Here is a 25,599-nt window from a genome sequence, read left to right on the forward strand (position 1 = left end):
TGTGAAGCGACCCCCCACTTCAGTTGGGGAGCCAGGGGCTCGAACCAGATCCTTACACTGGTCCTTTTGCTTTGCCATGTGTGCTTAACCTGCTGTGCTACCGCCCAACACCCCATTTATATACTTTTTTAAAGTTTTAAATTCTTAATGTGTGGGAAAACAAGGCTTGAGGATATGGATAGTATTATCTCAGCTAAAATAAAACCACAACTCATTGGACTCTCAAGCACGAGGTCTCAAGTTTGATCCTCAGCAACACATGTACCAGCATGATGTCTGGTTCTCTCTCCTCTCCTATTTTTTCTTATTAATAAATAATGCCCTAGATCCAAAAAGCTGAGAAACATATGAAAAAAATGCTCCAAGTCTCTGTCAGAGAAATGCAAATGAAGACAGCAATGAAATACCACTTCACTCCTGTGAGAATTACATACATCAGAAAAAGTCACAGCAACAAATGCTGGAGAGGTTGTGGGGACAAAGGAACCCTGCTGCACTGCTGGTGGGAATGTAAATTGGTCCACCCTCTGTGGAGAGCATCTGGAGGACTCTCAGAAGGCTAGAAATGGACCTACCCTATGATCCTGAAATTTCCCTCCTGGAGATATATGCTAAGGAACCCAACACACCCATCCAAAAAGATCTGTGTACACCTATGTTCATAGCAGCACAATTTGTAATAGCCAACACCTGGAAGCAACCCAGGTGTCCAACAACAGATGAGTGGCTGAGCAAGTTGTGGTCTATATACACAATGGAATATTACTCAGCTATTAAAATGGTGACTTCATCATTTTCAGCCCATCTTGGATAGAGCTTGAAGAATTCATGTTAAGTGAAATAAGTCAGAAACGGAAGGATGAATATGGGATGATCTCACTCTCAGGCAAAAGTTGAAAAACAAGATCAGAAGAGAAAACACTAAGCAGAACCTGGACTGGAGTTGGTGTACTGCACCAAAGTAAAAGACTCTGGGGTGGGGGGGGGAGAATACAGGTCCAAAAAGGATGACAGAGGACCTAGTGGGGGTTGTATTGTTATGTGGAAAACTGGGAAATGTTATGCATGTACAAACTAATGTATTTACTGTCAACTGTAAAACATTAATTCCCCAAATAAATAAATAAATAAATAAAGTCCTGGAATATGATAGCAGAGGAAGACATAGAGGGCATTAAATTGTTATGTGGAAAACTGGGAAATGTTATGCATGTACAAACTACTGTATTTTACTGTCAACTGTAAACCATTAATCCCCCAATAAAGAAATTTAAATAAATAAATTTCCCAAAGCAGAGAAAACACTCATCTATAGGTGAAATTCTTTATCTACAGTATGTTTAAAAAGACATATATAACAAAAGTCTAAATGAAAACAGAATAATAGAAAACACATGCACAAAATAAATAAAATCTTTAAAAATTAAAATAAAGCTACAACTAATGACTGAACTAAAAAAAAAAAAAAAAAGTAAGGGAGAGGAAGCCAAGTGGTGGGGCTTCTGGTTAAGCGCACATGTTACAATGTACAAGGACCAGGGTTCAAGACCCCCATCCCCACCTGCAGGGGGAAAGCTTTGCAAGCGGTGAAGCAGGGCTGCAGGTGTCTCTCTGTCTCTCTCCCTCTTCATCTCCCCCCTACCCTCTCCATTTCTGGCTGTCTCTACCCAATAAATAATTAAAAAAATAAAATAAGGGAGTGTTTATGAGGATCTTGATGTCCACAGACCTTAAGTATTGGCACGCCAAGTCTTTTAAGCCCTTCAGGGAAATCTATCCCTATCTATCTTCCCCTTCCTCTTCATTGCTGGGTGTCTGTATCAAATAAATAAAGATAATAAAAAATAGATAAAAATTAAAGGAAGATAGAACACGACCTTTCACCTGTGAGACTCCTAAAGACCCGGTTGGGTGGGCGCGCTGGACTGTTGGCTGCGCAGAGGGAGGCTGGAGAGGCGGCGGGGGCGCGTAGCCAGCGCCCTCTAAGGTGGCGGAGACCCGCGCTTCCCCGCCTCCTTCCGCACCGCACCGGGTCTGCGCCTTCCCGCGGCTGCTCACCAAGGTTGCGGGGACGACAGCTCTCAGCTGTCATCCTTTTCTCAACCTTAAGCTGTAAGACCTCTGGCGGTCTCTCTTACCCCTATCATTTAGAAATAAGCCTTTAAGAAATAATTCTGGGTAGCGGAGGCAGCATAATTGTTATGCAAAAAGGTTTTCGTGCCTGAGGCTCTAAAGTCCCAGATTTAATCCCCTGCACCACCAGAAACCAGAGCTGAGCAGTGCTCTGAGGTCTCGGTCTCTCTCTCTCATTAAAATAAATGAAATATATTTTAACTTTTCTTTAAAAAAGAAATCATATTAAGGGCGGGTGGGATACTCACTTGAATAGTGGGCTGCTTTGCTTACTGTGCGACCCAGATTGAGCCTGGCCTCTACTACACTTGAAATTATGCAGTGGTCTCTTTCTCAGAAACACACACACACACACACACACACACACACACACACACACACACACACCCCTTCTCTATTAAAAAAGAGAAGGAAAGAAAAATAATATTAAAAATTGAACTAACAAATTTGAAAATAAGAATGGTGAGGGCACCCAGGAAAGACCCTGGGGTCCGCTGCTGAAGGTGGTGGCTGCCCAGGTGAGTCCCATCGGGGCCAGCACAGCTCCTCTAGTCCTTTCCGAGCCTCTCTGGGCTTGGGCGTTCGCGCCTCTCCCTTCTCGCACCTCCCAGGCCAGGCTCCCGCAGGTAGTGCTCGCCTCATTTTGCAGAGATGAAGCAGCAATTGGGGCGTCCAAGGTCACTGGCATCACATTACTTGTGAATGGAACTAAATACTCCTTTATTTTCTTTTCTCCCCCCCCTTTTTTTTTTTAAATTAGTGCTTTAACATTGATTTACAAAATTATGCGCTGGGGGTAGACAGCATAATGGCTATGCAAAAAGACTCTAATGCTTGAGGCTCCGGAAGTCCCAGGTCCAATTTCCCACACCAACATAAACCAGAGTTGATCAGTGCTCTGGTAAAAACATTAAAAAATAAGTTGGTGTACTGCACCAAAGTAAAAAGACACTGGGGTGGGGGAGAGGGAGAGAGTCCTGGAACATGATGGCAGAGGAGAATTTAGTGGGGATTGAATTGTTATTTGGAAAACTGGAAAATTTTATGCATGTACAAACTATTGTGTTTTGCTGTCAACTGTAAACCATTAACTCCCCAATAAAGAAATTTTAAAAAAAATGATGATGCCTGGGCTATGGCACGGTGGATAAAAGCATTGGACTCTTAAGCATGCGGTTCTGAGTTCAATCCCCGACAGCACATGTACCAAAGTGATAGCTGGCTCTGTCCTATCTTTCTCATTAGTAAATAATTTTATTATTATTAATAAAAATAATAAAGAAAAAATAAAATTCACAAGACAAGGGTATGGATCCACACCTTTATCACCACCGGGAATTCCGCGTCCCCATTCCCTTGGCTGGAAACTGCAGTAGTTCTCCCAGTGTCACTTCAGTGTCCCCGCCCCACCCCGGCCGCGCTCGGTTCTCCGGGAGGCGGAGGCGCGGGGTCTGGACCTGCGTGCGGCCCTCGGGGGGGGGGGGGACGGCCTCGCCTCCGGGGACCCTAAAAAAAAAAAAAAACCCACACGCCAGGGATTTTGTTGCACCCCCAGCCTCTTGCCCTCGGAGTCCCGAGGAGCCTTGGGGGAACCGAGTCCTGAGTGTGAACCCCCAGGGGGCTGGTGGGCGAGGCGCCCGTCGGCCAATGGCTGCGGTGGGCGGGGAGGAGACGGGCCGGGGGGCTTGGACACCCGCGCCCGCTCGGAACCCCACGGCCCCGCCCGCCGCCCTCTTAAGCCCGTCTTGAGCCCTCCGGGCCCTCCCGAAGCCACTGACCCTCAGGTCTGTGTCGCCCCTCAGGGTCCCGGCAGCTCCTGCTTGGCGGTGGCGGCGGCCCTCTGGAAGGTGGGTGCCCCCCGCCCCCCCAGAGGTGGGTGCGGGGCTGGGGGCGCCGGTGGCCCCGGGTGGTTGGGAAGCGCAGACGCAGCCTTGGCGCAGATTGTTCGGGGAGCTCGTTTTGCCCTCTTAAGGTTTTTATTCCGTAGGTGACTTTCAGCCCCCAGTTGCTGGAGGCTGGGGGGTTTGCAGGTGGGGGGCTGCATTCGCAGGGCTCCTTGGGGAGCTCGGGACCCCGGCACGCGCCTGCGCCGTCGTGGCTGACCCCGTCTCCTGACCCCGGGTTCTTTCATTTCGGAGTCACGACCCTCCCTGGCTCCCTTATTGGGTTCATCGATCTGGCCCTTTAGGATCCGCGGGCCCTGACGGGGGTTCAGGTCCTCAGCCCGAGTGGACTTGTGGCCATTAAAAGCGCGGCCCTCTAGGGTGCGGGGAGGTGCGGGCCTCCAGGGCGCCCAGAGGCTCCCGGTACACCTGGCCAGAGGTCTGCGCCCTCGCCCGCGGCCGAAAGGCGACCTCGGCGCCCCCGAGCTGCGGGCTGAGCTGGCTGGGGCAGCCGGGAGCATTTGGGGTGCGGGAGAGGCGACCGCGCGCGTGGGAGACCCGGCGCTGCGGGGGCGGCTTCGCCTGGAGCCCGAGGTGGCGCCTTTCCGCTCCTTTCCGCAGCCTCTGAGCACTTGCCGGCCGGCCCGGGGCGCGTTTGTCCCCCGGCCCCTGCGCCCCGGGCGCTCCATTCCTCTTCCTGTTGGGGACCCTTGGGCGCCTGAAGCTGCCCAGTGCCCGCCCCCAGCTTGGCCCTGCGGGTCTCGCGATGGGGCTCCTGCCCCGGCCGCCCCCACCCACCCACCCGGTGGGAGAGTTCTGTTGGCCCCAGAGGAGCGAGGCTGGGAGAACGGAGAGCTGATTTCGCAGGAGCCGGGCTGGACGCCCTGCTGCACAGAGAGCGAGTGTTGGGAACCGCCCGGCCCGGGTCCGTTCGGGAGAAGGAAGCCTAAGGCCACACTTAGCAGAAATTTGAAGTCCGCCGGGGGCCGGGCTGATTTTCGTTTGGTGGGAGTTGTGTCTGCTTTTAGGGCGCCTGTTTTGTTTTGCTTGTGGGGCGGGGCTTGTGCCATCGAATTGGGAAGATTCTCCATTCGTTCTGGCACAGGCCCACCTGGAGAAGGTTAAGCACGGAGAGGCTGGACGGAGATGGCTGGGGAGACTGGCAGGACGCCGTTTCTACACCTGGCACTCAGTGACACCTTTTCCTTCCTTCCTTCCTTCCTTCCTCCCCTCCTCCCTTCCTCCCCTCCTCCCATCCTTCCCTCCTTCCTCCCCTCTTTCCTCCCCTCCTCCCCTCCTTCCCTCCTCTCTCTTTCTCTACCCCCCTCCAGCCCTCACGCAGATCCGACGACCTCTAGTCCGTGATGGCCTTGCAGCCTCTAGGTGAAGCTGTACCTCAGGACAAAGGGTTCTACCTTTCCGAGAGGCTCCAAAACAACCCTCAACAATTGGCCGCCTGCTACTTGCCCTTCTCGCCCTTTGGCCCCTACTTGGACGCCCTCACCGCCGCGGAGGAAAGTTTCTCACCTTTCAGGCACCTAGAGGCCGCGCTGCCTGCGCCCCCGGGGCTGTGCCCCTTCCCCTTCCAGGCCGCGCCTCCCTTGCTGAGCCCTGAACTGACCCTGCCAAATGAGCCGCTCTACGATCTGGCCTGGTACAGCAAGCTGCTTCCGTGGTACCCGGCTCCCTACCTCCCCAGGGAGGTGCCACATTTATTCAGTAGCGGCCTCCAGTGCACCGGCACCGGCCGCGAGGACTTGGACCGCACCAGTGATCCTAGCGACAAAGAAACTTTAATTCAGTCGCCCCCTGTGGATGGCCCCCCACTCCTTGAGATGCAGAAGACCTCTTCTCAGCAGTTATGTAACTCTCCCAGCAAGGGGTCTGAGGATGAAGCCAAACTCCAGAACCAAGAAGGGCATTCCTCTCATCCTTATCGCTTCACCCAGGAGGACTTGAATTTAGTGCTTTATGGGGTCATTCCCAGTCTGGAGCGCCCTGCTGGCCCGAAACATGCGATTTCTGGCCTCAGAGTCCCCACCGACAGCTCTGGTAAAAAGCAGTTCACACTATCTAGAGTTGGGTATGCAGGGGAGCAGCGGTGGGGGTGGGGGGTTTCTTCTATCAGAGAATAGAGCCTAGCTGGTAGTGTAGTCTTAACCAACTTGCTGAACTCCCTAATCAGGAGAGAAGTGATTCACCCAGTGATTTTTGTCAGCTAGACTCCATCTACCAGGATGTACTAGGCATGTTATGGAGAACTTCATGCAGTTCAGACTTGGGGCCCCCTTTCCCCGACCCAGCTCAGCCATTTACCTTAACCTTAGTCAAATCAAGTTTTATCTTTTCAGTTCCTTAAATTTGCAAAATGAAGCCTATTGTATGCTTATTCTTGCAAGAGTTGTTCTGAATTTCAAATGAGGAATTGTATGTATAAAAAGCAGAAAAATAGAAAAGATGGCATGAATAGCAATCTTAAGCTAGTGGCTAACATTCTAAAGGGAAAATAGTCCATGGAAGCATTTTAATGAAAATTAAAATTTTAATCCTGATTTTTTTTTTTTTGCCTAGGACTTGACTCTCTTCCTCAAACTCTGCATGAAGACACACTGAAATTACCAGAAGGTAGGCACTTAAGTTTGTTTGAGGTTCCTGTCATCAAGTGAATGTAGTCACTGTTCTCATACACTTTTCTGCCCTGGGTTTCATGTAGGTCTCTGCTTTAGACAGACCAAGTTTGGTGGAGTCCCACATGTTGGTGTGTTCTGCAGTAATATCATTGCCAAAGGAGTTCGGTTTGGGCCGTTTCAGGGTAAAGTGGTCCACATCAGTGAAGTCAAGAGCTATGGAGACAATTCTCTGTGGGAGGTAAACATATTTCTGGTGGGTTTGTCAAAAATGGGTTGGAGGGATCTTTGAGTCACTTTCTTTTGAGTTTTAATCTGGATTGCTTTCTGTGCTGACTGTATTAGAATACAAAAGGCAGGGAAAGTAGACATTCATTCCATGAGACAGTACCTTCAGCATTAATTTTGTGGCAGGTTTAGGTAGTTCAATCCAGACATTAAAATATTAGTCTTGTAATATACATGTAAAGAATACATTGTATTGGGTATGGGAGATAGCAGTGGTTATGGAGACACTCTTCATGGTTCAAGAAGCGAGAGCTGAGCAGTGCTCTGGTCTAATTAAAATAATTTAAAAAATTAAAAAATAATACATTGTACTATATTTATAGACACACCCAAATGCTTTAAATATTACAGAATGCTACTGGAAATATGTTAAAGGTAATACTTTCAGTTAGCTAAAAGAAAAAAATTTAAACTAACGCCTTTGTAAGTGATGCTAATACAACTGTTTGTCAGAAAGTAAGTGAATTTATACTTCTAGAAATATAGTTTAGGAAATTAATCTGAAATTAAGACTGGAAAACATTAATGATAGGTCTGCATATACTTTCAAAATATTGAAGATAGCAGAGAAAAATTATGGCTGTGGTCTGGGAGGTAGCACAGTCCATAAAGCATTGGACTCTGAAGCATGAGGTCCTGAGTTCCATCTCCAGCAGCCCATGTGCCAGAGTGACATCTGGTTCTTTTTCTCTCTCTCTCTCTCTCTCCTCTTATCATTCTTCATGAATAAATAAATAAAATATTTTTTTTAAAAAGGGAGAAAAATTATGGCTGTTATCATACATGAATACTAGATTGAGATAAAATGCCAAACTGACTGATTTGGCTTTAAGTGGCCAAATTAAATGTCATCTCTTCTCCTTCACCTTTGCTTAGAAATTATACTCATAGGGGGTCGAGCGGTAGCATAGCAGGTTAAGCGCACATGAAGCGAAGTGCAAGGATCATCTCCTCACCTGCAGGAGATGAAGCAGGTCTGCAGGTGTCTATCTTCTTCTCCCCCTCTCTGTCTTCCGCTCCTCTCTGCATTTCTCTCTGTCCTATCCAACAACGACGACATCAATAACAACAACAATAATAACTACAACAATAAAAAAACAAGGGCAACAAAAGGGAAAAAATAAATAAAATAAAAAGAAATTATATTCATAAAAATTTGATAATTGGGGCCGGATGGTGGTGCACTTGTTTGAATATACATGTTACAGTGCGCAAGGATCCTGGTTAGAACCCCTAATCCCCACCTGCAGGGCGGGGCGGGGGAACTTTGTGAGTGGTGGTGTGAAGCAGGGCTTCAAGTGTCTCTTCCTCTCTATCACTCCCTTTCCTCTCAATTTCTGGCTGTCTCTATCCAGCAAATAAAGGTAGTAATTGAAAAATTTAAAAAAAAAAGATATTTGATAAAGAAAGTTGCATACATTTCGTAGCCTGTTCTGTTCTGTTGGCATGAGCTGTGCTATTTCTTACGTGCCATAAATAGATGAAGGTTCCTTAGTAATATAATTAAGTAGCCATGCTGCAAGCCTCCTTCAGACAAGTGTTAAAAAAGTAATAAAAATAGAATCTAATATCCAAAAGGCACATCACCGGTAGAGAGAACCTTCATCTGTTTAGGCCTGATGTTAATGTCAATAACTATTCAGTAGTCATAATAGTAATTATTCACTAGAAGCATGAGATTTGGGCAATAAATTTTAATAACTAGATTTATTTTATAGGTAGACAAAAATGTGCACTCCAGATTGTATGTCTTATTTCATCTAGATCTTTGAAGATGGTCATCTGAGCTACTTTATAGATGGGAAAGGAGGTGCTGGAAACTGGATGTCCTATGTCAACTGTGCCCGTTTCCCCAAAGAGCAGAACCTAGTTGTGGTGCAATGTCAAGGGCAGATATTTTATGAGAGCTACAAGGAGATATACCAGAACCAAGAACTCCTGGTGTGGTATGGAGATGGCTATGAGAAGTTTTTGGACATTCCAGTGAGTCTCCAGGTCACAGAGCAGGGCAAGCAGGCATCTGACCCCTCTGAAGGTAAGTGCACATCTTTGCTTCATCCAATGAGACCCTCTTAGTGGAAGGAAGGACTGAGCTCTTTTCCCAATGGGGCACCTTCCTATAGGTCTTACTGTAGTTTCCCCAGCAGCTTCTGCCAGCTTATGGAACCCCTGCCAAGCTGAGTGCAGGAGACTAAAACAGAGGGTGTCTCTAACCAGGGAAGCATTCAAAAGGGCATCCCTCCAGGTGGTCTTTCCAAAACTGCTGCTGAGACTGCTTCTAGTCACAAAGATAGTTTTTTTGTTTGTTTGTTTTTACCAGACCACTAATCAGCTCTGGCTTGTGGGAGTCAGGGGTGGGAGTGGGGTGGGGATTGAACCTGGGGCTTTGTAGCCTCAGGCATGAACAAGGATAGTTTCTATCCCTTCGAAACTGTCCGATTGCCCTAAGTATTATTTTTAAGAAGTTAAACAAATGGGTGTAGCTCTAGGCGAGCCGACTTCTTATTCATTTCTGCTCAGGCTGATATGGTCAAAGCTGGAGAGCAGTGTTTTCCAAATGGTGGTTTTGCAGTGTCTTAATGGGGCAGGAAATCAATTTAGTGGTGAAGGAAAGAAACAATCAGAATAAAGTAGACTGTACTGACGTGAATCTCAAGTAAGGAGTGGTCATTGTTTGGTAAAGTTTGTTTCAAATGAAATGTGCCCCTCAAATTTGAAATTTTAATCTCAAATCTAAGCTGTATTTTTTTTAAAGTATTTATTTCACAAATGAGGATGGAAGAACGGGAGTGCAGAATACAGCTCTGTTCTGGCATATGTGGTGCTGGGAGTGGAACCTGGGGCCTTATCTAAGCCCTGTGCTCTACCCACTGAGCCAGCTTGCTAGCCACAGGCTGGATTTATGTTTGGGTCTCAGTCAAGTTTGAGAAACACTAAGTTAAAATCAGGCTTTCAGATTTTAATGTGGTTGCTGACTATCTAGGGGTCTTGGGGAGATGCAGATTCTCATTCAGAGTTGAAACTGCATTTCTATCCAACTTCCAGGGCATGCGGATGCTGCTGGCACCTGGACCACCTGCAAGTGAACCTCTGGAATTTGCATTTTAAATAAGTTCTCCAAATTATTTTTATATACAAAATTTTGGGAGTTACTGCTCTTCTGGGTGGGATAAGATAAATGTAAACTACTATCAAAATGTAGAAGCACATGGTAGACTGTTTACTGTACTATCATAAATGTAATTACATTACTGATAAAAGAAAATGTGGGGAGTTGGGCGGTAGCGCAGCCGGTTAAGCCCATGTGGATCGGCCTAGGGATCCAGGTTCGAGCCCTAGGCTCCCCACCTGCAGGGGAGTCACTTCACAGGCAGTGAAGCAGGTCTGCAGGTGTCTGTCTTTCTCTCCCTGTCTCTGTCTTCCCCTCCTCTCTCTATTTCTCTCTATCCTATCCAGCAATGATGACATCAATAACTACAATAAAACAACAAGGGTGACAAAAGGGAATAAATAAAGATTAAAAAAAATTTTAAACCAACTCTATTGGGATTTTGTTTAAAAAAAAAAAAAAAGAAAATGTAACTTAACATTCATCACATTGCTGAGTGATTATTTATATCCACGTCCTCCTGCTAAATTCCTTTAAGGGCAGGAAATAACTTTATATGCCTGAAATCCCCCTCCCTCCTTTTGAATTCATGGCAACTAAATTGGGGAAAGGTGTTTCGGGTTCATATGAAATGGGGGAGCTAAAGGCTCACAGACAGTATCTCCAAAGGCACAAACTTGCTCACTTGTAGTAACAGCAGTTCCTCCAAGTTATTTGAAAGAGTCTACATAATTAGGAATATTGGAATTATTTTAGTGATCTGTCTTCCTCCTCTCCTAATCTGCAGATGATATGGTTGTAGGGGTGAAGCTGGGAATAGAGATAGAGGGATTTTACAGACTCAGTGGAGCTGTTAAGTTTTTTATTTTAAATAATTTCTTTAAGATGTTCCAGATCACTTTTTTTTTCTGTTTAAAATCTTTTGATTTATTTATTATTGGATAGAGAGAGATTGATGGGGGCATAGGGAGAGAGGGAGAGAGACAGAGAGAGACCTGCAGCCCTGCTTCACCACTTGTGAAGCTTCCCCCTGCAGGTGGGTCCAGATCACTTCTAAAATACAAGCAAAAATGGATTTGAGAAAAAAAAAAAACATGCTCAGTGACTCACGAGATAGAAGTATCTTTTTGAAAAAGCTTGCGTATCTTGTGGACAGCTTGCGCTGAGCTGTTAAAAATGCTTGTGACCCTTGACATCTCAGTAATAGTCTTGGAAATTTGTCCTCTGGAGATAGTTCAAAAGAAAAAGCATTGTTCATGAGGAATTTCACTTTATAGCACCACCCTTATTAGTGAAAAAAAATTAAACAATATAAGTGTTCACTAGAATAAGTAGATATCAGCATAAAATGAAATTCAGGTATCAGTCATAATAATGAGGCCTTATAATGGTGAGGAAAAACTCTACACAGCTACCTGTTCTAATTCTGAGCCAAATTCTATTGTATGCTTAGGGCACTATTAGGGAGCTGTTTGCTTGGACAGTGTATGGAAAGAAACGTGTACACATTAAATTTGAGGAGAATTATAAGTGACTTCACTTGTTTTCTGTTAGGATGTTTTTTGGATTGGATAAAAAAGAAAAATCAGAATTCCTCCACTATCTCCAAATAACTCTCTCAAAGGCTTTTGGAGAAGATTGGTGACAGTCTTCCCCTTTAAGGAGCTGGACATTGGGCGGGTTATTTTGAGTATGCAAGCCTGGGGAGTGTGTGTTTTGGGAGCTGGAGGTGTGTAAAGACAACTTGGAGTTTGGAAACTTTGGTGAGGCAGAAAGTGTCATTATCAGTATTGGAGGACCCCCTTGGTTGGGAGTTGTGAGAGGAAGGAAAAAATAAAACAAAACAGGTTAAAGTGAAATATTTTAAAGGACCTTGGCTGAAATGTAGACAACTGGACCCTAATTAGTAAAGATTATTGGCCTTGTCTGGTGACTTCCCTACTCTGGAAGTTAGGTATTTCTGACCAATGAGATTCCCGCTCTGAGCAAAAACAATCCCAGCAGGGGTATTCTGAGAGTATTAGCACCTCAATGAAAGTGATAGACTTAGTTAAGCTACAGATCTTCCTGGAGTTGGTGGTTACCTTCCTGGCTATTTACTTAATGAATGGTTTATTTCCTTAGCCACCTGTTAGCCACCTGTAAGCTTGGGAAGTAGTTATCCACCAACCGAACTCCCAAAGGATGGCTTCCCTGCTGTCATATGTTAAAAACATTTCAATCTGCAAACTTTTCCTTATGCATACTCCTCACTCTTCTCTCCCCCCGCTACCCCCCGCCCCCCAGACAGACAATGAGGTCTTAGTGATGCTGTCAGAGTCAAAACTACTTTATCCTCGGGAATCAAGAGTGTCCTCAGCAGGGATGCTTTCTATTAGGTGGACCTGCGACCTTCTTTGCTAGAGTCTAGCTGCAACCTCCCTAACCTTGCCCCTTAGGCCTCCCTTCCTCATTGTCATAAAACCCCAAAAAACTAGATTCACCTTTCTCACTTATCACCGTAGCACTCACATTGGTCAGAACTCAATAAGTGTGAAAAATTTAGCTTAAGTTAGCCCTGTTATTAAGGGAGGCAAAAGGTACCATCTTTATACACAGGAAGATTCTAGTTTTAGATTCTTCCGCTGAAAATGTAGAGAAATGTACTTAGAAGTTTAGAGGGTTCCTAAGTGGGACAAGTGAAATAGCAGTGGAGAAGCTTGGGAAAAGAGAGTAGCTATAATGACAAGTGCCAGTCCGGAGTGTGCTTGATCACAGGAGAGTTGAACTGTTAATTAAACTGGACTGGAAGAAGGACTTCTTCAACAAATAGATCACTATTAAGATTAAGAAATCAGAGAGACAGAGCAACAGTAGACTATGTGTGTTCATTGCTTAGGTATGATGATGGTATTATGGTTTTTAGGTATTTGTCATATGACACATTTGTGCTACAATAGTCCAGTGTGGGGGAAAATGAATGAGAGCAAAATTGGCTCTAAGTTGGTTGCTATCAAAGCTTGGTGCTATTATTTTGATGTAGTGTATGTCTAAGAATTTTCTGTAATGAAAGGTTTATAAAAAGTCCTGGAAATAAAAATAGGAAGGAAGAAAGAGAGAGACCATCTTTGAGGAAGAGTGAGAACCAGACAGAAGCTCACTCAGATAGTGCCTTTTTTTTTTTTTAACTCCAGGGTTATTGCTGGTGCTTGGTGCCTGCACCAGGAATTCACTGCTCCTAGAGGGTATTTTTCTCCCTTTTGTTGCCCTTGTTGTTTTATCATTGTTGTGGTTATTACTATTGTTGTTATTGATGGTGTTGTTTGATAGGACAGAGAGTAATGGAGAGAGGAGGGGGAGAGAAAGATAGACACCTGCAGACCTGCTTCACTGCCTGTGAAGCGACTCCCCTGCAGGTGGGGAGCCAGGGGCTGGAACTGGGATCCTTATGCCCGTCCTTGTGCTTTGTGCCATGTGCACTTAACCCGCTTCGCTACCGCCAGATCCTCTAGTGCACTTCTTTGATTCAAGCCCAGACTCCACTGCATTGAAGGAAACTATAGTATTGTGGTCTCTTCGCTCTCTCTGCCTTTCTCTCAATTAAAAAAGAAAGAGAGAAGGGAAGAAAAAAGTGAGGAAAGGTAGTTGACAAATGCACTGGCACTTATACCCCTGTGTTTGGCAGAGTCTACAGAAGGTTACAGATGTGAAAGATGTGGAAAATTATTCACCTACAAATATTACAGAGATAAGCACCTCAAGTACACTCCCTGTGTGGATAAGGGTGATAGGAAGTTTCCCTGTACTCTCTGCAGTCGATCCTTTGAGAAGCGTGACCGGCTCCGAATTCATATTCTTCATGTTCATGAGAAGCACCGACCTCACAAGGTAAATAAAGTGAAAATGATCCCTGTTCATCTCTCATCCTCTGCTTTCACGCTCCTTCCCTAAACCCATGAACTACATGAATGGTCTTTTGGGTGCTAATTGCTGGGTACAGCGCCTGAGGACTCATAGGAACTAACATAATGGCATCCCAGTGCTAGGATGTATATTCACGCAGGGGGAGAAGGAAAGGAAGAGCTACGCGTCTTACCTGGATACGGAGACTATGTCAGGTCGGTCTTGAACCTGGTTGGTCCAGGACAACAGAATATCTGGTTTATACTGGAGACAGGTGGGAGGGAGAAAGAACCCTGACATTTTTTAGTAGGAAAGAGACTGGCTGAGCAGTGCAGACTTCATTGGGCTAATTAGAGGAAGACTAGAACTTGGCTGCATACAGATTCAGGTCCCAGTTGGAGTTTCCCTCGTTTCTGAAGACTGAGTCAACATCCTAAAATTACCGTTATTTTTTTCTTCCTGTTTATACCTGAGTTGATAGGGGTGTGGGTGGGGAGGGTCGTATCTAATCACCATGATAATATGCTTCTATAAATTGTGAATCTTTTATAATTATGCAGTTGTGGTTTTTGTTTGTTGAATATTTTTATTTATTCATTAATGAGAGGGGTAGGAGGAGAGAAAGAACCAGGCATCGCTCTGGTACATGTGCTGCCGGGGATTGAACTCGGGACCTCATGCTTGAAAGTCCAGCACTTTAGTAGGAGTAGCTGGTGTGGGGCTTGGGAGCTAGCAAAACAGAAAGTTCAACACTTGATCCACTACACCACTGCTGGGACCACTGTTTGTTTGTTTTTTTAAAGACTTTATTTTATTTTATTTATTTTTTGCCTCCAGAGTTATCACTGGGGCTCGGTTCCTGCACTGTGAATCCACTGCTCCTGGAGGCCTTTTTTCCCTTTTTTTTTTTTTTCTTGCCCTAGTTATTGTTGTTGTTATTGCTGCTGTTGTTGTTGTTGGATAGGACAGAGAAATCGAGAGAAGAGGGGAAGACAGAAGGGGAAGAGAAAGATAGACACTTGCAGACCTGCTTCACTGCCTTGTTAAGCGACCCCCCTGTAGGGTCCAACTTGATATGGAGATTCTTAAGCCGGTCCTTCGCTGTTTTTTGTTTTCTTAACTAGAGCACTACTCAGCTCTGGTTTATGATGGTGCAAGGGACTTAAGCCTGGGATTTTCGCCTCAAGCATGAGAGTCTCTTTGCATAACCATCATGCTATCTTCCCCCACCCTAACTATGCAGTTTTTATGATTCTAAAAAGTTTCAATATGAAGACAGTGAAATTATGTTTTAAAGATTTATTTATTGGGGGTCGGCAGTGCTGCACCAGGTTAAGCACACATAGTATGAACCTCAAGAACCTGAGCAGGGATTCTGGTTCCAACATTCCCTCTCCTGCCCCTGCGAGGGGTGGGGGTGGGTGGGGGGGTGGGGGGTTGCTTCTCTAGGGATGCAGCAGGTCTGTAGGTGTCTTTCCTGCTCTCTGTCTTCCCGTCCTATCCAATAAAAAAGTGGGGGCTGGTGTAGTGGCATACCTGGTTGAGGTACATATTACATATATTGCACATATTACATTGTCAAGCCCCTGGTCCCCACCGGCAGGGGGAAAGCTTTGCAAGTGACAAAGAAGTGTCTATCTGTTTCTCTCCCTCTTATCTCCCCTACCCTTTCAATTTCTGACTGTCTCTATCCAATAAATAAAGATAATAGAAAATAAATAATGGAAAAAATGGCCTCCAGGGCCAGTGGATTCTAAGTGCTGACACCGAGCCCCAGTAATAACTCTGGAGACAAAAAAAATTATGAGGAAAAAGGGAGAGAGAACCAGAGCATCACTCTGGCACATGCTTTGCTGGGGATCAAACTCAGGACCACCTCCTGGGCCCCTATATTTTTTGGCTAAACTATTGAATTATTTATTTTTTAATAGATTTTATTTTATTTTTTATTATTTTTTTATATTTATTTTTATTTATTTATTCCCTTTTGTTGCCCTTGTTGTTTTATTGTTGTAGTTATTATTGTTGTCGTCGTTGTTGGATAGGACAGAGAGAAATGGAGAGGGGAGGGGGAAGACAGAGAGGAGGAGAGAGAGATAGACACCTGCAAGACCTGTTTCACCGCTTGTGAAGCGACACCCCTGCAGGTGGGGAGCCAGGGCTTGAACCAGGATCCTTATGCGGGTCCTTGTGCTTAGCGCCACCTGCACTTAACCCGCTGCGCTACAGCCCGACTCCCAGATTTTATTTTTTTAAACATTTCTTTTTATTTATTTTATTTATGGATTAGATAGAGACAGAAATTTAGAGGGGAGGAGGTATAGAGAGACAGAGATAGAGACACCTGCATCCCTGCTTCACCACCATGAAACTTTCCCCCTGACCAGGGGCTTGAACCTGGGTCCTTGCACACTGTAATGTGTGCGCTTATCCAGGTGTGCCACCACCTGGCCCCTGTTTATTTATTACCAGAGCACTGCTCAGCTCTGATTTATGGTGGTGTGGGGGACTGAGTGTGTGACTTTGGAGCCTCAGGTGTGAGAGTCTCTTTGCATAATCATTATGTGATATAGCCCCCCCCCCCCCCCCCCCCCCCCGCCTTTTCCTTCCTTCCTTCCTTCCTTTTTTTTTTTTTTCCTCTTTTTTTTTTTTTTACCAGAACACTGCTCAGCTCTGGCTTATGGTGATGCTGGGGATTGAACCTGGGAGCTTAGAGTCTCAGGCATAACCAGTGTGCTATCTCTGCAGTCCATGAGCGGGCTTTTTATCAGCCTGCTGTCCCCACCCCCAGATGATTATGATGCTGAAAAGCGGAAAATGATTCCATGAAGCACAGGAATTCCATGTGTGTAGCCCCAGCTTTAGCCCCTGGGACTGCATGCCTAAGCTGAGCAGTTTTGAGTCTCTTCAATCTCTCATAAAAATAAGTAACTTGGGGCTGGGTTGGGGTGCACCTGGTTGAGCGCACACGTTACAAAGCACAAGGACTCAAGTTCAAGTCCCAGGTCCTCACCTGCAGGGAGAAATCTTCACAAGTGAAGAAAGGCTGCAGGTGTTTCTCTCTCTCCCTCTCTTATCACTTCCCACTCGATTTCTGGCTGTCTCTGTCCAATAAATAAATAAAGATAAATTAATAAAAATAAAACAGATAAATAACTTGTAAAAAAGAACCATAATGATGGTTCAGGAGGTGGTAGAATGCACGGAGTTGGACTCCCAAGCATTAGGTCCTGGGTTTGATCTCCAGCATTGAATGTGCCGGTGATTCTCTGGTTCTCTCCTGAAGGCTACCAAATAAATTTAAAAATCAGCTGAGCCAGTGAAATAGTTCATTTAGATTGTGTGTTGGTTTGCCATGTGAGTGACCCAGGTTCGAAGCTGACACCCACTGCATTGAGGAGAGAGCTTCCCTGTGGTTTCTTTCATACTTCTTTTGCCTCTGTCTCAGTCAATCAGTGGGCTGGGAGGATTGATAGTGGTAATTGTTCTACAAAAAGACTTTCATGCGAGAGGCTCCAAAGTCATAAATTCAGTCTATATTACCATAAGCCAGAGCTTAAAAAAAATAATGGTGAAATAATAATAATGATAATAATTAAGAACACACAAGACAATAATGTTGAGAACTTTAAGGATAGATTGGTTTCAACTATGCTTTCTTTTCTGCTTTAGTGTTCTACGTGTGGGAAAAGTTTCTCTCAGTCTTCTAGCTTAAACAAACACTTAAGAGTCCACTCTGGAGAGAGACCTTACCAGTGTGTATATTGTACAAAAGTAAGTAGAACCTCCTTTTGTAAGACTTGACCATGGAGGAAACACAGAGTCTATTATTATTGCTTATAATTATATGTGATTCTGTAGTTACCCCAAATAATTTTAATCTTTTAAAAAAATTTTTTATTTTTATTTTCCCTTTTGTTGCCCTTGTTTTTTATTGTTATTGTTGTTATTGATGTTGTCGTTGCTGGGTAGGACAGAGAGAAATGGAAAGAGATGGGGAAGATAGAAGGAGAGAGAAAGATAGACACCTGCAGAGCTGCTTCACCGCCTGTGAAGCGACTCCCCTGCAGGTGGGGAGCTGGGCACTAGAACCGGGATCCTTACACGGAACCGGGATCCTTACGCCGGTCCTTCGGCTTTGCACCACGTGCGCTTAACCCTCTTCGCTATTGCCCAACTCCCCAATTTAAATCTTTAAAAGAAAACAAAAATCAATAAGGCGATAAATTATTCAAGGACATTGATCAATATTTCGCTCCCTCCTTTCCACCTCACCCCCCTCTCTTTTTTTTTTTTTCTTCTTTTTTTTATCTATGTATCCAGAGCACTGCTTGGCTCTGGTTTATTGTGGGGGGAGTTGAACTTGGTGCTTCTGTGTATTGGCCGTGAAAAATCTCTTTAAATGTAACCATTATGCTTATCTTAGAATGTGCTCCTAGGTCTATCTGCACTGGAATTATCTACATGCACATATCTTAAGTTTGCTTATATACCTTGACTACATTCTCTGGGATAGTGTTAGCATTTTTAACTAGAAGAGTCTCTATTAATAATAGCCAGTGAGGGAGCCGGGCAGTAGCGCAGCGGGTTAAGGGTTAAGTGCACATGGCATAACGCACAAGGACTAGTGCAAGGATTCCGACTGGAGCCCGGTTCCGCACCTGCAGGGGGGTTGCTTCACTATGGGTGAAGCAGGTCTGCAGGTGTCTATCTTTCTCTCCTCTTTGTCTTCCCCTCCTCTCTCGATTTCTCTCTGTTCTATCCAACAATGACAGCAACAACAACAATAATAAAAGCAACAAGGGCAACAGAAAAAAAGGGAAGAAAAAAAATGGCTTCCAGGAGCAGTGGATTCATAGTGCAGGCACCTAGCCCAGCGATAACTCTGGAGGCAAAAAAAAAAAAAAAAAAAAAAAGCCAGTGCAACTCTAGAACTAGCCTAATGACAAGTCATGTTCCCTTTTATTAAAACTACCTCTACTGGGGGCTGAGTGGTGGCTTACCTGGTTGAGTGCACATGTTATAGTGAGCAAGGACCAGGATTCAAGCTCCCGGTCCCCACCTGCACAGGGGGAAAGCTTCAGGAGTGGTGAAGCAGTGTTGCAAGTATCTCTCTTGTCTCTCTGCCTATCACCCTCTTCCCTCTTGATTTCTGACTATCTCCATCCATTAAAAAGAGATAATTTTTAATTCAAATAAAACTATTATTGATCAGTAATACTCTATAGTATTAAAAATAAGAGGTTCACCAACTGAAGAAGTACTTTTTCTTTTTTTTTTAAATCTTTATTTACTGGATAGCGATAGCTGGAGAAGCATTTTAATTTTTTTAAAGAATATTTATTGGGGCACCAGGTGGTGGCACACCTGGTTAAGCGCACACATTACAGTGTGCAAGGTCCTGGGTTCAAGCCCCTGACCCCCACTTGCAGGGGGAAAGCTTCATGAGTGATGAAGCAGGGCTGCAGGTATCTCTCTCCATCTCTGTCTCCTCTCCTCTCAATTTCTCCTTTTCTATCAAATAAATAAAAATAATTTTTTTAAAAAAAGAATTTATTTATTCACGAGAGAGATAGAGAAAGAACCAGACATCACTCTGGTACATGTGCTGCTGGGGATTGAACTTCGGACCTCATGGTTGAGAATCCAATGCCTTATTCACTGCACCACCTCCCAGACCACAAGAGAGAATTATTTTTTTCTTATATTTATTTATTTCCCCTTTTGTTGCCCTTGTTTTTTGTAGTTGTTGTTGTTATTCATGTCATTGTTAGATAGGAGAGAGAGAAATGGAGAGAGGAGGGGAAGACAGAAGAGGAGAGAAAGTTAGACACTTGCAGACCTGCTTCACCACCTGTGAAGCGACTCCCCTGCAGGTAGGGTGCCAGGGGCTCGAACCAGGATCCTTACTCCAGTCCTTGTGCTTTGTGCCATCTGCGCTTAACCCGCTGCACTACCGCCCAGCTCCCAAGAGACATATTTTTAACAGTGAAAATTAACCGCTTTTGTTAATTTTTTTTTCTTGCCTCCAGGGCACTGTGATTCCACTGTTCCTGGTGGCCATTTTTCCCATTTTATTGGATAGGACAGAGAAAAACACAGAAGAGAGGGAGATAGAGAGAGAGAGAAAGACACTTGCAGACTTCCTTCACCATTTGTGAAGAGTCCCCCCTACAGATGGGGAGCTGGGAGTCCTTGAGCTTAGTACTATGTGTGCTTAATTGGGTTCGCCACTCCTTGGCCCCCTTGTTCAATAATTTGTCCAGCTAGTAGAAGTTTTCGCTTTTTCTTCCTGCCTGTAACTGAGATCACCCAGTATTTGTCCTCTTTTTGGCTTATCTCACCTGACATGATTCATTCAAATTCCATTCAAGATAGGACAGAAGTTTACTTTTTCTTCTGCTTTCTGTTCTTCACAGAAGTTCACTGCCTCCAGTATTCTCCGCACACACATCAGGCAACACTCTGGGGAGAAACCTTTCAAATGCAAGCACTGTGGTAAATCTTTTGCATCTCATGCTGCTCATGACAGCCATGTCCGACGCTCTCACAAGGAGGACGAGGACTGTTACTGCAGCATCTGTGGGAAAACCTTTCCCGATGAAGTGTTCTCCCACAGGAAGTCACATGAGGACTGCGTAACAGCTCCGAAAGTTTGAGGACCGTGTGAAAATGAGAAATCAGATTCCAACTTGATTTTTCTTGTTTACAGGTGGTCTTATATGAACACATGACAGCTATATATTAGGATGAGAAACTAACCAGTTAGCTGAAAACTGACTGTTAATACTGCTGGAGGGCCTGTCTTTCATAGATTTCACTGACTTTGTAAATCAGTGATGAACATGTACAGCTTTTCTTTGTTTGCCTTGAGCCCATAGTTGTATAGTGTCTGTGGTGACCACAGACACTATTTCTTGATACAGTAATTTATTGAAAAACTTTATTTAAGGGGTGGGAGTAGACAGCAGAATGGTTATGCAAGCAGACTCTCATGCCTGAGGCTCCAAAGTCCTAGGTTCAATTCCTGGCACCGTCAGCCAGAGCTGAGCAGTGCTCTGGTACAAAGAAAAAAAATTTATTCAGTGGGACTGGGTGGTAGCACACCTAGTTGAGTGTACACACAACAGTTCACAAGGACCTAGGTTCAAGCCCCTGATCCCCACCTGCAGGAGGAAAGCTTCACAAGTGGTGAAGCAGTGCATCAGATGTCTGTCTCCTCCCTTTCACGGCCTCTATACTAAATAAATAAATAAATTTAAAAAATAAGAAATCAAAACTTTTTTATTATCTTTATTTATTTATTGGCTAGAGACAGCCAGAAATGAAGAGGGAAGGGAGTGATAGGGAGAGAGACAGAAATGCCTGCAATGCTGCTTCACACCTCGAGCAGTTGAAGGGCTCCAGCCCAGGTCCTTGACATTGTAACATCAACCGGGTGCACCACCACCCGGCCCCATAAATTAAAACTTTACTGAAGAGAGTAGAGAGAGAGTTCCCAAGTAGGGTATCTGCCTTACTATGTGTACAGCCCAGGTTCAAGCTCATGGTACCACATGGTGCCCATGGTGGCTTGGTGCTTCTGTTGAAATGAAAAAGTGGCTCCAAGCAGTGAAATCCATCCTCCAAGGGCCAGTTCCAAGGGGGGGTGGGGAGGGGGAGCAGGGGGGCTGTGGAGAGATTCATTGAAGCTAAAGCTTCATTGGTATTGTAACTAAGTGTTCAGACATGAATTAATAACCTTCCTTCATTTCATTTTTAAAAAAACAATCCTTTTTTTAAAAAATTATTTATTTTTTAATGACAGACAAAGAAAGATACACAGGGAGCAACCAGAGCACTGCTCAGTTTATGGTGGTGCTGGGGATTGAACCTGAGACTTGGAGCCTCAGGCGTGAAAGTCTTTTGCGTAACCATTATGCTGTTTACCCAGCCCCTTTATTTCATTGTTAATCCTTTATTCCTACCCCTCCCAACCATGACAAATATATGTTAATAATTTGTTGAGCTCCAAACACAGTTTACCTGAAACATGTGGAAGTTATTTATGCATCCCGACATCTGTGACCATTACCAACTGGGAGCAAAAAATTATGATTGAACCAAGACCAACAAATTTCAATAGGCTAAGCAATAAATGCATTTATATTGCTTAATTTTTAAAACCTTGTTTCTGATTGTATACACATTTAAGTTTTAAACTGGCACGATGTCTTATTCTAGTACATGGGGAGATAGCAGACTCATCTCATGTAATTGCCAGCAATCACTAAGTTTAACAGGTGTGAGATGATGCTACTGAGCTTGGCACTTCACAGATAAGGACGTCAAGACTGAGAAAAAGAAGTGGCATAGAAAAGTCAAGTGACCTGATTCTCAAGTTCTTCTTCTCTTGTAGCCTGGAAGGTGGTACAGTGGGTAGAGCATTAGACTTCGAAATATGACAGAGTGATCCTTTGGTTTTCTGCCCTTCAGTCTGTCTCAATATTAAGAAGTCCATTCTCTTAATGGACTGGTAATCTTATGAGTTCCACTAAGAAAATCATTTTCCTATTAGCTGTCATCCCCTTAGAAGAGGTCAAGCAACCAACAAATAAGTCAAGTAACAACAAATATTGAAATATTCACAAAAGAATCTTGAAACTAGGATGCAGCCGTAACTACTAACAGAGTCGTGGTTCTATTGACTGGTTAAGTTTTTTTTTTTCCCCTTACTTCCTGTGTTTCTCAAATGGAGAAATTTCAATGAGGAACAGATGTCTGATCCAGAGGGAGCCTCCCAGCTGTAGCAGAGTCCTTTAAGACAGATGTAGTGCAGGTGGAAAAGCAGTGACAGATTTTGCTCTAGGGAATTCTTGCTCCCTTTGACTAGGTCTGAGTAATTTATCCTAATGGGAATGCGCCCTGTTGTCTTAATTCATGTTAATTAAGTCAGAACAATGTCTTTTGAACAGATTGGGATTCCTCATGTAATTAGTCATCCTTTCTTGTACTGCTTGTTCCAAATATATTTCTTGCTGCTTATGGGTTTGAATACTATTTTAAAATTAAACAGTAAAGTAAGACATCAGGAACTGGTGTGATGGCAGTGTTTTCACTACTTAGATCTTTGAACCAGAAAAGTAGCAAAGAATGATACACCCCCCTACCCCCCATACACCTTTGGTCTTTTTCTGTCATTGCAAAATGCACACATACCAAATAGTAAGTAGTATCTTATTGTATCATGCCTGCCAAAAACTGGAAAAACTGGCAGACTATTTCATGTTATCTATCCTATTTACACAGTTTTTTTTTTAATTTTTTTTTTTTTATTATTATTTTTTTTCCTCCTCCAGGGTTATTGGTGGGCTCGGTGCCTGCACCATGAATCCACCGCTCCTGGAGGCCATTTTTTTCCCCCTTTTGTTGCCCTTGTAGCTTCATTGTGGTTATTATTATTGCCCTTGTTGACGCAATTCGTTGTTGGATAGGACAGAGAGAAATGGAGAGAGGAGGGGAAGACAGAGAAGGGGAGAGAAAGATAAGACACCTGCAGACCTGCTTCACCGCCTGTGAAGCGACTCCCCTGCAGGTGGGGAGCCGGGGGCTCGAACCGGGATCCTTACACCGGTTCCTGCGCTTTGCGCCACATGCGCTTAACCCACTGCGCCACCGCCCGACCCCCTCTATTTACACAGTTTTTAAAAAAATATTTTGGGGGGGCTGGGCGGTAGCACAGTAGGTTAAGTGCGCATAGCACAAAGCTCAAGGACCAGTGTAGGGATCCCGGTTCAAGCCCCCTGCTCCCCACTTGCAGGGGATTCGCTTCACAGGTGGTGAAGTAGGTCTGCAGGTATCTTATCTTTCTCTCCCCCTCTCTGTCTTCCCCTCGTCTCTCCATTTCTCTCTGTCCTATCCAACAACAAGAACAGCTATAACAACAACAATAATAACTACAACAATGATAAACAACAAGGGCAACAAAAGGGGAAAAATGGCCTCCAGGAGCAGTGGATTCGTAATGCAGGCACCGAGCCCCAGCAATAACCTGGAGGCAAAAAAAAAATATTATTGTTTAGAGACAGAAATTGAAAGGGAGGGGAGAGAGGGAAAGAGACAGAGACACCTGCAGTACTGCTTCACCACTTGTGAAACTTTCCCCCTGCAAGTGGGAACCAGAGGCATGAACCTGCATCCTTGAATGCTGTAATGTGAGCACTTAACTAGATGCACCACCGCCTGGCCCCTACACAAAGTATATAACACTTATCAGATTATATATCTCAGTTTGCAGTTTGAAAAATGTAGGCAAGCAGAAGTATACTAGAGTTTGCAGTGAGTACCCTCCCTAACACTTCCTCTCCACTATTCCAAGCTTTGGGTCCATGATTGCTCAACAATTTGTTTGGCTTTGTATGTTAACTCTCTTTTCAGTCACCAGGTTCCAGATGCCATCAGGATGCTAGCCAGACTTCCCTGGATTGAAGACCCCACCAATGTGTCCTGGAGCTCCGCTTCCCCAGAGACACACCCTACTAGGGAAAGAGAGAGGCAGACTGGGAGTATGGACCGACCAGTCAACGCCCATGTTCAGCGGGGAAGCAATTACAGAAGCCAGACCTTCTACCTTCTGCAACCCTCAGTGACCCTGGGTCCATGCTCCCAGAGGGATAGAGAATGGGAAAGCTACTGGGGAGGGGGTGGGATATGGAGATTGAGCGGTGGGAATTGTGTGGAGTTGTACCCCTCCTACCCTATGGTTTTGTTAATTAATCCTTTCTTAAATAAAAAAAAAAATTAAAAAAAAAAGAAAAATGTAGGCAATTCATAGTCTCATCCTTTAGTTAATACCTTAAATTCCCTTATGTTTACTTAAAAATATACATTTCACACACACACACACATATATATATATATATATGTAGATAGATAATTTGTGTCTTAAGAATTAAAATAAAATTTAAATTAGTTTAAGAATGTCAAACCAGAAGAAAAACACCACAAAGAGATATTTTTATATAGAGAGAGTGAATAAAATTTAATAATTCAGTGGTCCAGGAGGTGGTGCAGTGGATAAAGCATCGGACTCTCAAGCATGAGGTCCTGAGTTCAATTCCCGGCGGCACATGTACCAGAGTGATGTCTGGCTCTTTCTCCTATGTTTCTCATAAATAAATAAAAACAACAAGGGCAACAAAAGGAAATAAATATATTTTTTTAATTTAATAATTCAGTTGCATGGTTGAACCTTATTAGAAGATGTTGATTTTGCAGTTGGATAAGCTGTGTTTCTCTACCACTTCCTTATTGTATAATATTGGGCAGTGCATTTACTTACTGAGGATTAACAATCTCATTCATAAAAAATGCAGTGCTGAGGGCTGGGTGGTAGCACAGTGGATTAAGAGTCCATGGTACAAAGTGCAGGGACTGGAATAAAGATCCCAGTTCGAGCCACCGGCTCCCCTTCTGCAGGAGGGTCGCTTCACAAGTGGTGAAGCAGGTCTGCAGGTCTCTCCCCTTCTCGGTCTCCCCCCCCCCCCCTTGATTTCTCTCTGTTCTATCCAACAACGACAGCAGTGACAACAACAATAATAACAAGATCAACAAAAGGGAAAAAATGGCCTCCAGGAGCAGTGGATTCGTAATGCAGGCACCAAGCCCCAGTGATAACCCTGGAGAAAAGAAAAATGCA

At 44.3% G+C, this 25,599-nt stretch overlaps 1 protein-coding gene across 1 annotated transcript; it reads left to right on the forward strand.

Annotated features, from left to right (window-relative positions):
• Positions 1-5,380: 5,380 nt before the first annotated feature.
• Positions 5,381-20,581, forward strand: PRDM14 (PR/SET domain 14). Its single transcript, XM_007527443.1, has 7 exons — positions 5,381-6,068; positions 6,588-6,641; positions 6,730-6,884; positions 8,696-8,966; positions 13,705-13,907; positions 17,595-17,696; positions 20,342-20,581. The coding sequence occupies exons 1-7, from the start codon at positions 5,381-5,383 to the stop codon at positions 20,579-20,581; spliced, it is 1,713 nt and encodes a 570-aa protein (XP_007527505.1).
• The last annotated feature ends 5,018 nt before the right edge of the window (positions 20,582-25,599 follow it).

Source organism: Erinaceus europaeus, chromosome 1, assembly GCF_950295315.1.
Source record: "Erinaceus europaeus chromosome 1, mEriEur2.1, whole genome shotgun sequence".
NCBI lineage: Eukaryota > Metazoa > Chordata > Mammalia > Eulipotyphla > Erinaceidae > Erinaceus > Erinaceus europaeus.

Coding starts and splice junctions, on each gene's coding strand:
- PRDM14 (XM_007527443.1), top strand. CDS start 5,381: ATGGCCTTGCAGCCTCTAGGTGAAGCTGTACCTCAGGACAAAGGGTTC. Junction 6,885..8,695: donor GAGACAATTCTCTGTGGGAG/GTAAACATATTT, acceptor TATTTCATCTAG/ATCTTTGAAGATGGTCATCT. Junction 17,697..20,341: donor AGTGTGTATATTGTACAAAA/GTAAGTAGAACC, acceptor TGTTCTTCACAG/AAGTTCACTGCCTCCAGTAT.